Here is a 14,171-nt window from a genome sequence, read left to right as displayed (position 1 = left end):
ATACAAATCTAATGGGCAAATACTGTAGTATCTATGACTATGTACTTAAGTACAATACAGGACATTCTGTGCCTGGCAGTGTGCAAATGTAGACAGAATAAAGAGATATTCTATAACTTCATATATGAAATTGTACTTTTGATTTTTTTGCTTTTGCAAAACAAAAATCACAATACAACTTAAACAACTCTAAGTTTTACAAAAGAGCTACTGTGTGTTGACTAAAGACTGAGTGATCTCTACAATGTCAGGAGGTTACTGTTCAGCTGTTCAGGATCATAAGATGATATCTCAACACTCATAAAATAGAGGATTCAAAACACAGGGGTGTACATGGAAGTACAGATCATTATGACAGTCCTGGAAGTCATCCACAAGGAACGTCAGCACTCTGGAGGCCCAAAATAATGCTACCGAATGACCATGTACAGCTTTTGTTCCAAACGAAATGCAACACAGGGAAAATACACAGTGAAATATGTATGATAATATAATAGTAATTTTATATTTGGCTTATTCCAAAATATTGAGGACCTCAAAAACCTACAGGATGTCTTTTCTTAAACATTTAAAATGCACAATATTTATTCTATACAAAACAAACAACTATCTTAAATTAATCGTTTCCTACAACTGTCTATTAAATAGACAATCCAGTTAGTGAGGCACAGCATGAAGATTTCCTTTGCCCACTTCAATTCAGAAGCAAGAAGAGACAATTTGGTTCCCGGGATCCAAAAATTTTATCTTCCAGTCATTACTGTTGGTCTAAATATTTACATGGTGGTTTCTTCCCATTCCAGTTCAACATCACCTATAACATGTAATACAATGTGAAAAGACACTACTGAAATTAACAATTCAACAGGTTTATATTTTTAATCATAAAACATAATCAAGCTACGATCCCAACTATGATAAAAAGGAAATAAAAAGTTGATATATGCACTAAATTGGCTTCTCAAGTATTTTGATCAGGTTACTGTGAAATTAATAGTCCTCAGTAGGTGGTAAGCTAGTGAGCAGGGTATGGATTGCGTCTGCTTACCTTCCATGGCATCCAAAGAGTCCATCTTCTGAAGCGTGGAATAGTTAACAAAGCAGATGGGCTGGTGACTTCCTTTATTTGATAAGAGATCCAGAATGCACTGATGTAAGAAGATATATTGTGCCTAGACACCAAAGGAAGAGTTGAAACAAACAATGGGGTGGGGATTTTTCTTTTAAAGAGAGCATCATCAGTGCTGCTAGTGGTAAAACTAACATTACAGTAGTCCTTCAGACTACAAAAGTGTGTATTTTAAACCATCCTTACTCATGCATAAGAAATATATCTGACATAAATTGATGAAACTGATTTTGAGAAAGTCCTCAAAAATGGTTGTTTTAGGAGGTTATGTTCGTATCTTCTACTATAATACTTCAAAACCATTTGTGGAACTTTTCTATTGAACTTGTTCTCTGAAATTGCTGGTCATTATTAGTAATGCTTATTTCTTTGTGGGTTATAAAACATTTCCAGTAACATTTCATTACTAGAATGGCATTCTATGAGAGCAAAACTCTTTCATATTTGTTGCTAAATTCCTACTGGCAACATCAGTGCCTGGCACACAGCAGTTGTGTAATAAATATTTGTTGACTTAGTCTTATTTAATTATCACAGCTACCCAATCTTTGCCATTTAAGGGCAGATGTGATTTAGTGAACATGCCATGCCGAAGTCATTAGGGATCAAGTTTTGTACTTGAGGTGGATGATCCAGTTACAGCATTCAATTTTGTTAAGAAATGAAGTGTTATTACGAAATAATAATCATACTACTCACATTGCTAATAAGTTTCTTTCATTATAACTCCAACAGCATTTTCAAATATAGATCATACAATGAATGTTATTAACAGATGTACATCTGCACAATACAATTTTTTAAAAATAATTTACACTTAGAAATCTTGAGATTTTTCAACAGTAAATTTGAACTTGAAGTCAGTCACATTTGATATATGAAGCTCTTGACTACCCGGTTCTCATCTTCTCCACTGGAAAGAATGATGGGTGTAAACTCTGCCAGGAGAGCAAGCTGAGCAGTGTGAGACAGTTCTGTGGGCTCCAAGATCCCTCAGGCATTATGTGTTATTGCCAAGGAGGTTATGAAATGTCATGAAAATACAAGTTTCTACCTCAGATAACAATGCTGATACCTTAAGAATTAATTTCATTTTTATGAAGCTGAGTCTCCTGGTCCCAGGGAATCTAAACCCTGCATTGTGAGATTTAAAGAATATTTAACATACCTGAAATATGTGTAAAAAATTATATATCCAAAGCATGATAGCTTTTTTTTTCCTCTATCATATGATTTCATGCCAGCTAATTTCCAGGAGAAGCCAAAGCAATGAAGAGAATATTCCAAATCAACCTTTAATCAAGGCACCAATAGTATTTCAGGATGTAATATCACTTTAGAGCCTTCTCTCAGAGGGACTTTTCAATCTCTCTCCTCAGTGTGATCTGCTCCCCTCTGCTGTCTTTCAGTGGCAGAATATTGTTGAGGTTCCTGCCTTCCCACTCCTGCGGCATTGCTGTAGTGTGTATGGAGACATGAGCATTCTTCATAGAAACTGCAATCACCCCTCAGTGCAATAGAAATAAAGAAGAGATGACCCTTCATCAAGGTAATGCTAGTTTGTAAGGACCAGAGCCAAGATGTAGTTATTTTCCTGATTTTTATCACTGGGAAAAGATAGTGAGAACACAGCTTCAGGGAACTAAGGTGAAAGAGCTTCAGACTGCCTCCTTTCCAACAAGGAGGGACACTAGCAAAACCTCGTGGAACTCACACTGCATGCTGGGTGCTTTAGACACTTTCTTTTATTTACTAGGGCAACAGGTCTGTGAAAATGATACCAACTCATAAAAGGGAAATAGCTCAGAGTGTCAGCGCCAACAACCATCAGAACTAGATTATGAATTCAGTTCTGACTTTGAAATCTTGAACTTGCCATTCCCCTATCCAACCTGAAACATTTTGTGTTGCCTGGCTGACAAATATTGCACATTAGGTTTATAACATATATGGACTACTGAATTGGGTGAAATTATTAATTTCTTGAATACATTCATGAAGGTCACTTCCACAAAGCTGCAGACCCTGACAAGTCTTTCAACTTTTATCATTTAAAGATGGAATCTAGGTGGGTGTGGCAGCACATGCCTTTAATCCCAGCAGAGGCAGGAGGATCTCTGTGAGATCAAGGCCAACCTGGTCTACATAATAAGTTCCAGGCCAGCTGGGACTACAGGGAGACTATCTCAGGAAGGAAAAAAGAAAGAACTCTAATTCTAAGAGACTATCAATTCAACCCTCTGTTCTAGTCAAGAGAGCCAACCACTAATTTTGCAAGAATAGTGATTGTCAGTGTGCAGCCTCAAGGATTTAAGAAGAAAACGCTACCCTTCTTTTTATAGCTCAATAGCCCACCCTTCCCGGCACCTCAGGAAAATTCACAGGCATTTGGAAGGACAGAACTCATTATGTAGACCAGACTGACCTTGAACTCACAGAGATCCACCTGCTTCTGCCCCCTGAGAGCTGGGATTAAAGTCTAGTGTCACCATGCCTGGCAGGAAATTGAATTTTATTGATGGTTAATTGATACTGGAGTCCTCATTAAGATAAAGACCAGTTATATTATCAAAGGACCCACTGTACAATGCAAATACAGTCTCTTTGTCATGCTAGCATGAATGGGCTCCCTGATAGGCTGCCCAAGTCTAAGTGGTGAGTCCTAAACCCATGTACACTAATTGGACTGAGTAGGTTTTATATGTGTACGTGTAGGAAACAATAATAAATATAGAAGAGGACAGGAGTTTGAGAGTGGAATGTGGCAGGGACATAGGAAGAGTTGGAGGTGGAAAGGGAGAGGTAGAGGTGATGTAAAATATTAAGTGTATCTATCTATAAATTCTCAAAAACTGGTTCATGAATACAAAACAATAAAAATTAATGAAATACTCATTTTAGTTATATTTTATTATAACCAACTAAATGCATTGTCATTTTATATGTATATATATTTCAAAATCATGCTAATAATAATTCTAAATTAAGTTTGTTTATTATATGTCAAAAAAGTTTCTGAAAAATTAAGAAAGTGATGCACTTAACCAAATGCAGGGTACTTTTGAGTGTGGGGACCTATACACTACATAGAGTGTATGTCTACGAAGCTAACCCTGTCACATGTAGTATTACATTTCTGAAAAAGCCTGAGTGAAGAGTGATACTTGACTCATTTGTTCCCTGTCAGCACACGAGGGATTGCACATGGACGTGATCTAGTTTTACCTAGTTAATCCTCCCAGGGTTGAAGTGGCTGCGAAAGATTCCAACAAAGACACTGGAGGTGAAAGTTTATATTTAACATGAAAGTCCAAATGAATGAGAAGAAATGAGTAGGCCTAACATTCTTCATGCTTCTAAAATAATCCTGTAACCATATCATGAGGCAAAAATAACAATGAACTAAGAAATGGCTAAGCTACATCACATCTTAATAATTAAAATGGAAACATTTTATCCTTCATGTAATTTGCTTTAAGAAAACATTTAATAATATGATGCCAAACCAATTAGTAAGGTTTTTAAAATACTGCTTATTTGATATTTCTATTGTTTTCCAATTTCTTTTTTTGCTTAGATTTCATAACTTAAATAATGATACATTATACATTTAAATAATAAACACATTTGTGTTGTCATTCAATATTTAAATATTTTTCCTAATAAGTTTGGATGTCTCTGGCATATGACAGTATCTTCCTAAAAGGATTAATGTACTCTGAGGTAGTCTCAGAGGTTTGGAGTCCAGAAGTATCGAAAGGTTCCACAATCATGTAAGTTTGAAAAATATTGTGCAAAAGAACTCTGCATTTGTTATTGCCAATGCATATTAGCCTAAAGGCTCTAAGAAATCCTATGTTTAAAATTAATTTCTTTATCACATTTAGCAGCAAGGCGTTTCTCACACCTTTAATAAGTTTGATGCCACTTGTATTTTAGTAAGTGCTCCAGAAAATACTGATGCAGCAGATCTACACACTTAATACATTTATTACAAAGTCCAGAACAAAGTCATAAACAGGAACATCTTGTATATTTTAGTCAAAAGGTTTGAATTTGGGCTCTGATACATTAAAAATATCACCTTGGAATATCACTTACATTTTGGGAAGTTTTGATTCCTTACTAATAAAGTAAAGCCAATAATACCTAGTCTACTGACTAGTTTTATTAACCCTGATTTACAAATAAAAGTTTTCATCAGGATTAAATAAGACAATATATGTATAACATCTAGCATACCATTTAGAACCCAATTGATACTCAATGGAAGGCTGTTCATTTCATTTCCATGTTACAGTGTAATTTCTAATAGAAGAAAAATCTGTGTTACAGATACATTTGTCTCCAAATCAATAAAAATTCCTAGTTATTTAGTTGGTAACATGCTACAATAATTATTAGTACTAATATTCAGCAGAAATACAGACAAGTGAAATACATAGAAACTCATTAAAGCCAAATTTTAATGCTTTCCCCAATTATAGCTTTAACATAACATTTGTAAAAGAAATTGCTTTGATTTCACTTTGTAAGCTCTCTAAAGTTGCTAAAAGGTAAATTAAAATCAACGCTGTATTTTTTTTTCTCATCATCAGTACAAATGAATTAGGATGAAGAGTAGGGAACAGCGCTCAAGCACATCTTCAGTTCTCCCATCACCTCCCCGACTCTGCCTCCGCCAGAGGTTGATAATATAGCCAAACAGCCTCGTGCACTGCAAATACAGCTTCATGCAGGTCACTACACTAAGATGCTCCTGTGTAGAAATTCTAGAGCTGACAAGGAAGAAGACTGAGTGGGCTGAGATGCCTTACCAGATTCTGCACCATGCACATCCGCTCACTCCTCAGTTCAGCTACCAGTCCATATATGTCCACAAAATCATGGTCATCTATATGTTGTGTTAGGTGGTCTAGAGCAATGAAAACTCCAGTTCTTCCAACCCCAGCACTGCAGGGAGATGAAATTATAGGAACATTATTCAACGAAGGATTTTTGATGTTGATGGTGATGATGAACGTAAACTATGACACAGATTACCATTAATATTTTTATCAAATGCTTTATTGGTTCTCTTTTTTTATCCCCTAGAACAGGTGCTTTTTTCAATTGAATTTTTGCGATTTTTCATACAGTGTAGTATGATGGTATTTAGATGCGCTCCCCTCTCCACATCCCCCCCATTCCTAGCCCAATTTACTGAACTATATTATATATGTAGTATGGTCTATAGAGTCTGATTTGTGTCCCCAAATGTCCTTCAGTGTGGGACCATTCCCCTGGGACCACAAAGAGACCCAACCCTGTAAGACATTCTCTTACCTGCCTCCCAGCAGCCATCAAATGCCAAAAATTCCTTAGGTTGTGTTGGGATTCTTCACCCACACCCACCACTCCCCTTCATGTCTATGCTGGGATTTTTGTCTGATTTGAGCTTGCATAGGACTTCTGCAAGCTGTCACCATTGTTTTAACTTCATATGAGAATGTTCTCTCCTTTCAGACAGTTGAACTTATCTTCTCCGTTTTAAATATCTTAAGGAGTGTTGGAAAAGTATGGAGATGATTTTCAGTTTATTTATTTATTTATTTATTTATTTATTTATTTATTATTCGTTATTTTGCTTTGCTAGAGATCTAACCCACAGTACTGTATACATAACACTGATCCCTAAACATCCCAGCTACATCCTGGAACCATTTAAAAATATTGATACAAGAAACTTCATATTGATAATATTTTCAGTTACCAATAAAAACATTAAATATTAAAATGTTAAATACTTAACTCATATAGTTTTTCTTCTGCATCATATTGGAAAAATAATCTCATGCATTTTCTTTGATTTTTTATTTTAACCTCTTAGAGATAATGTAATTCCCAAGTCTAACCTTTTAAAACGTTTAATTTAATGCCCAAGGTACAAACTGCATGGAAATGGTTAATTGACCAACCTTACAAGATTGATTCAGAAATTCCTGTTAGAAATACAAGATCTCTAGGTATTTAAATGGTTAATGTAATAATTAATCTGAAAGTACATTGAAAGGTCATCTCATAAAACAAATATTATTTTGAACTATATGAAAGTGCCATTTGTCTAAATAATACATAGCCAAATATTATCAACTACTTCCTATGATTCAACCAAAAACTTGTATTACTACAAAAAAGTGACCGTGATAACATATACATGTATATATACATATCTGTATGTTTATGTATGTATATGCCTGAGCAGAGCCATGAGTCCTTAAATCATTGGTCATATTTTGAGTGCTAGGCATTGTTCTAGGCATCAGGAATATAACAGTAAGGATGTAAATTCCCTGTGCTATGGAGCTTATCTCAGAGAACATCGGAATACAAATAAATACACATAAGTATATACTTGGGGAAATCAGTGTTACAAAGAAAGAAAAATCAGAAGGAGAAAGAAGGTGAAAGACTGAATAAGGTCATCAGTCAAAGCTTCTTTAATACTGTAATATTTGAAAAGAAGGTGGCCCAAGGTTAGAGAGTTCAGCAGGTGTGAGGCTCACAGTGGCAGAGCCTGCAAAATGAGAATATGATGAAGGCGAGCAGATTTTGTGTGTTCAAAGAAAGCAAGGAGACCATAAAAAGGGGTACAGTGAGGAGGTAGAGGGTGGCTGGGGACTCAGGTGCCTGCTGGTGGGTGTCTGTGGAATGTGGGGTGTGGGTGAGGGTTAAGAAAGGCAAAAATGACTCCAGGGTTTCATTTCTAAGCAGAAGGGGGATCTTTTTTATTAGCTTTGAGGGAAAAGTGCAGAAGAGACTTCAGAGATGGCACCAGGTATTCTAATTGGGAAACATCAAATTCCAAATATTTTTTAGTCAGGAAAGTTGGCATGTTGCATAGAGGCTGGGACTTTACAGTTGAGGTAGGAAGGTGGGGATGTCAGACAACTGAAAATGATCTTTAAAACTGACCATCAATAATAGCATATTTTATACTATTTTATGGAAATTTTATGTAGAAGGAAATTAAATAGGGAGGGAAGAGAAAGATTCTGCTGTTTGTCTATATGCTTTATATAAATTGATATTGTTCAGATAGTTCATAATGAGGAAGCAAAAGGGTGTAATCATTTAAATGATACACTGAGATTTTTTTCTATTACATAAAGATTTAAATGTACTGTTAAAAATTATTAAAATAGCCTGGTATACTGGCCCACACCTTTAATCCCAGCACTTGAGAGGCAGAAGTAAGCAAATCTCTGAGTTCAAGGCCAGCCTGGTCTACATAGTGATTTCCAGGCCAGCTGGGACTCCAGGGAGACCCTGTCTCAAAAAGACCAAAAAAATTATTAAAATATATTGTTAACCAAAAATAATTTTATTTTATTAAAAGATAATGTAAATTTTACCATCTTAATTGTTAAATGTACAGTTCAGTGGCACTAAATATGTTTATGGTGCCATGTAGCTAGCTAGTATCATTATCCATTTCCAGAATTTTTTCATCATTCTATACATAAACTATGGTAAAAAAATAACTCTTTAGTATTTCTTCAGTGGTAGCTACACTAAATTCTTGCCTCTGTGAGTTTTCATATTTTAGGTATACTGTCTAAGTAGAATCATAATTATTCATTAAATTATCCCACTTTTCCTCCATTCTCTAATTATGAAGTCAAGTTGAGATGCGTTTATAAACTATGATAATTGTGATTATGATTTTATTTTATGAAATTTAAATTATACCCATGTAGACAGAAAAAAATTTTGAATTCTAAGCAGTTGTGAGCCTTATTTATAAGAATATTAGAAACCGTCGAAAATAATGAGGCAGAAATCCTCAACATTATTTTTTGTTTTTGTTTTGAGCTGAAGACTGAACACACTGCCTTGTATTTGCTGGGCAGGAACTCTACTACTGTCTTAAATCTCTAATCCCAGAAATCCCCCATTTATCTCTCAACTATTTTTAAAAACCTAGAAAAAAACTGTCAAGCCAAAATTTTGTGAAAATCTGTAACCATACTTAACTAGTCACTTAATTTGATTTTTGTTTCAAAGACTATTTTTCCTTATTTCTTCCTTGTAATTAAGAAATCTGGAAGTTTTTATAGAAAAATGTACATTGTGATATTGGAATAATAGTAACTGAAATAATTATAGATCAGATGCTATTAGTAAAATTTATAAAACCATACAGACACACATATACACATAATAAGTGATGAGTTATGATTTACAAATATTTTTAAAGCCTTTGGGAAGAAATCTAGTGAATAAATTAGAAAACAATCCTGTACTGGTATATTTTTTCCCTTTCTTTGAGATACATTCATTGATCACTCAGGGAGGCAGAGGAAGGTGGATCTCTGAGATAGAGGTCAGCCTGGTCTACATAACAAATTCCAGGCCAGCTGGGGCTATAGGGAAACACTGTCTCAGTTCCTAGAGAAAGTCCTAAGTATGTCACATCTCTAGTCATGCATACTATTTTGCTAAGTATGTATCCCTATATTTACAGACAAGCATACCTCTCAGCACTCATCAAAGAAGCTTCTTTTTGCAACAAATGGAGACCATTACAGAGTTCTGCAACTGGTCAAACGCAGAGAGTAAGTGATACATAAATAATGGAACCTCTATACCTAAGGCTTATGGAACATAGTAGAATAGGAGGTAGAAAGAATAGTAATGCATCTCTCAATGCTCACCAGCAAAACTATCTCATGAAGCAGAGGATGAATAACAGAGAAAGCCACAACTGAAAAAAAAATGTAGAGAATGAGAGACTGTATGTCCTTGGATGGGCCTTCTCTATTAAACCTCACTCACCTAAGTCCCAGGGACCATTGTGGAAGAGAAGGCAAGAAGACTCTAAGAGCCAGGGTTGGTGGGTGACCACAAGGAAACAGTTTTTAGGGACCTATTAACTTGCTCATATGAACTTACAGCAAACACAAGACCCATGTAAACAAACCAGACAAAAATTCAGCATAGAACTGGGGAAATGGGCAAGAAACCCCAACTTTAACAGAGGAACTATTGGCAATTGTTCTCTGCTGAGTGAGGGAGAGTTGGTCTTCATTAAAGGAGTGATGCTGGATAGACTGACCAGGCTCCAGTGGATGAACTCACATGGAGAGAAATCTGGGGACACAAACTTGACTAGATAAGCCTTAACATATATGACAGAATGCATGAAATCTGGTGGGATGAATATACAGGGTGTAAAGAGGGGGAGAGGTCTAAATATGATCAAAATGTATTTTATGAAATGCACAAAAATTTGATAAAAATATATATTGATGAAAAATCCCAAATCAAAACAAGCAAACAAAAATGCTACATTCTAGTTTGTCATAACTAATAAAATGTAATGACATTATAAGCTGAACTGAATCAGATTAATCTTCTATAATAAAATAAAATTTTATATCGTGATAATGAAAGACCGCATTGGCTTTCAAGACCGTGCTTAATAGATTGTAGGTCCATCTTTCTTACCTGCAATGAACAACCATAGGTGTGGTGTCATGTGCTCTGTTTGCTCGTACCAACTTCACAAAATGAATTAGAGGAGCAGTGTTCTCAGGAACTCCATGCTCAGGCCAACCAGTAAAGTTACACTGTCGGACAATCATGCAATCTCCATGCTAGACAAATGACAGATTAATAAATGATAACATTACTTATGAATGAACATGCCTTTGGTTTGGCAAGTGGATTTATAAAGTTAACTTCTTACTAAACAGAACAAATTTTTTTTTTACTAATTTTCATAGCAGATCTTTTATTGTTACATGAAACAGAAGCAGGATTGGGGCTAATGATGCATCTCAGTGGTAGAATGTTTGCCTAGCATATGCATGGCTCTGGGTTGAATTCCTAGGACTAATCAAAAGGGTAAAAAAGGAAATTTATGTGTTGTTATGAACCATAACAATAAGGGGCTTTCAAATAGATCTACCTGTCCTCAAATGTAGTAAAATGTTCTATAGCACTTAGAATAGATTTTGAGACAGTTTAACATAAAATGGGAAGTAAATACATTCATCAGCTATACAAAACTAAGGCATTAAGTGTCTATAACTCAGAAAGTGAAAAGGTTCTTATGCCATTCTCTATGTGTATAGGAAGTTACATCACAATGTAGTGGTACCCAGTAATATGTCTTCAGTAGTGTTTCTGGATTAAAAGGAAAATTAAGAGACTGGAGCAATGGAAGCATGAGAACCCAAGTTTGGTCCCAAGCACTCACGTAAATGGCCAGACATGGTGGCACAAGTCTGTAACCCCAGTACTGGGGGATCAGAGATAAACTGATTCTTGAAGGTCATTGGTCACTTAGCTCAGCCAAGTTGGTGGGCTTCTGGTTCAGTGAGGGACTCTGACTCAAAACATAAAGCAATCAAGGAAAAACTCCAATTTACCCCTGGCTTCCACATACACAATCATACACATGCACACACACATGCAAACACATTTGCATATGCCCAAATGAACCTGCACACACACATGAACAAACACATACACAAACACACACACAAACCACACACACCACAAATCAAGCCTTGAGGACTAAGAGATGAATGACATGAAAACTCCTATCATAAGACAAATAAGTTTCTTCATAAAAAATCCTTAGTGATCTAATAATTTTCTTCGCTTTCCTGTTTTTATCAACCTGAGGTTTTAATATCAACAGGTTGATATATACTGTAATACATGGTTTGAAACTAAACGGTGACATGCATACTTCAATAAATGTATCAATTCAAAACTTGTGTTTAAAACACTGTGGAAATTTTAATTGGGATTGTGCTGAATCTCTAAAGTGGTTTTTTAGTAGGATAGCCATTTTCACAATATTAATTCGACCAATCCATGAGCACGAGAGGTTTTTTTCATCTTTTAGTGTTTTCCCAAGTTTGTTTCCTCAAGATTTAAAGTTCTTATCATAAAGAACTGTTGAATCTTTGGTTAGGTTTATTCCTAGCTTTTGAAGCTATTGTGAATGGGAACATTTCCATGACTTTTTCTCTGCTTGTTATTAGTATATAAAAAAGGCCACCGATTTTTACAAGCTGATTTTGTATCCACTTTGCTGAAAATGTTAACTATTACCTAAGTGTTTTCTGTTGTTATTTTTGGAATTTCTTATTTGCATCACCTTAAAATAGGTATACTTTGATTCTTTTTCCAATTAGTATCCCTTTCATCTCCTTCTTTTGTCTTATTGCTCTAGCTAGAGTTGCAAGCACTACATTGAAAAGAAGTAGGGTTAGTGTACAGCCCTGTCTCATTTCTGATTTTAATGGGAATGCTTCAGGTTTCTCTTGATTTGGAATGATGTTGTCAGTTGGTTTGTCATGTGGAGCCTTAATTATGCTGAGGTATAACTTGCATAATGTCAAAAACATTTGACATGCCAATGTGTTTGGGGGAAATTTCAAGGAATCTCCTTAAAGATGAAGAGCTACAGGCAATCAATGGATGTTGAGAGAGGGAGAATTGGTTTTCTCCAGAGACTAGCTCTGTGAAGAGTTATTTAACCCCAAAAGAATCAGCTCTAAATATTTGAAAACACAAATACCACTAAATAGACTCTGTGTGTGTGTGTGTGTGTGTGTGTGTGTGTGTGTGTGTATAACAATAATATCCAAAGAAGCGACTAGAAATTGAGAGGGCGTAGGTGGACCTGGGAGGAGTTGGAAGAGGGGCTGAGAGAGATGGAAATGATGTGAATGCAATATTCACGTACGGATTCTCAAAAATAAAAACTGTACAAAACTATAGAAAAGCATCATTGAATACACATATATTTGGAAGAGCTGTTTCTACATATTTTCACTCTAAACATTTATATCATTCATTCATATTTTATATAACATTCGCTTTCCTTCTTTTTTACCCTTTCAATTTTCAGATCTCTGATGGTCCAATCTATTTGAATGTCCTCCATAAGCTTTGTAATCACTATGTCTCCAAAAACTGTCACTGGCTTGTTGTCCTCTGGCCAATACTGATGGCATCTGATCTGCATTCAGAGCAAATCACCAGTCAAGAGTCATTATTATGTTGCTATTTGCAGAGTCAATGATATTAAGCTAAAGTTATTTTATAGGTAACAAAAGCATTGAAAATATTTTGTATAGCTTACCCTTCCTTTTTCAAAACACTGTGTGAGCATTACTAATGTTTTCGCTCTGGTTTCCCACACCATTCTCCAAAAATCTCCAACTGTTCCTGGTAATGGGCCTTGTGTAGCAATAAACTCATTTGGACATAAGTACCCCTATAAGGAGGCAATTCCATACAGAGAATCAGTATTCACTTTTAAATAGCAAGTATATATTTACTTCTTGATCAATACTTGAAAATTTATTCATTGTATAAATATGTGTTTATTTGAAAATATTGCATACTTTAAAATGGTAAATAATCATAGATACTCCAAATTTCCAATATAGACACCTAGTCTCACAATCTAGCATATTGCAAGAAATTTGTTAATAGGTTATGTATTAAGTAAGAGAGAAAAAGATGAGACAAATAATGATTCTAAAAGATGATGAAGAAGACTCAAGAAAAGCAAATCTGTATGGAAAATCAGGAATTCATATTGAATATATTAAACTTGAATTAACTATTACGTATTCAAATGGAAATGTTATATATCAACTAGGCATATGAGTTTGGAATTAAGGGAGAAGTTCAAAGTGCAAAGATAAATCTGAAAGTTATCCATACTTAAAGTCTTCAAAATGGATGAAATCACAAGGAAGAAGTATTTGGGAAGAGACAGTAAATTCAATATTGAGCTTTAGAGCATTACAAAGCTTGCAGATCAACTTGATAAGAAACAATTGCTGCAATTTAGAGAAAGAGTCAGAGCTGCTGATAGATCCAATTTGGGGGTAGAGAGGCTGACATTCCACGCAAGTTTTCTGAGTAGTTATTTGGTAATGTCAAAAATAGCAGTTTTAGTGTTCAGTTTACAAGGCATCAAAGCCTAATATGAACAGGCTGAAAAATAAATAAAAAATAAAAACAATTA

At 35.1% G+C, this 14,171-nt stretch overlaps 1 protein-coding gene across 1 annotated transcript in view; it reads right to left on the bottom strand.

Annotated features, from left to right (window-relative positions):
• Nucleotides 1-589: 589 nt before the first annotated feature.
• Ptprq (protein tyrosine phosphatase receptor type Q) overlaps nucleotides 590-14,171 on the bottom strand; it is a 227,017-nt gene continuing 213,435 nt past the window's right edge. The window contains exons 40-45 of the mRNA XM_008852127.2: nucleotides 13,275-13,409; nucleotides 13,026-13,151; nucleotides 10,619-10,767; nucleotides 5,947-6,082; nucleotides 1,049-1,172; nucleotides 590-814 (exon numbers count right to left, since the gene is read on the bottom strand). Of these exons, the coding sequence (XP_008850349.1) occupies nucleotides 777-814; nucleotides 1,049-1,172; nucleotides 5,947-6,082; nucleotides 10,619-10,767; nucleotides 13,026-13,151; nucleotides 13,275-13,409 (708 nt within the window). The 3' untranslated portion in view covers nucleotides 590-776. The remainder of the gene's footprint in view (nucleotides 815-1,048; nucleotides 1,173-5,946; nucleotides 6,083-10,618; nucleotides 10,768-13,025; nucleotides 13,152-13,274; nucleotides 13,410-14,171) is intronic.

This window comes from Nannospalax galili, unplaced genomic scaffold, assembly GCF_000622305.1.
Source record: "Nannospalax galili isolate Female #2095 unplaced genomic scaffold, S.galili_v1.0 scaffold390, whole genome shotgun sequence".
Classification (NCBI taxonomy): domain Eukaryota; kingdom Metazoa; phylum Chordata; class Mammalia; order Rodentia; family Spalacidae; genus Nannospalax; species Nannospalax galili.
This window is presented reverse-complemented; position numbering and strand designations above follow the sequence as displayed.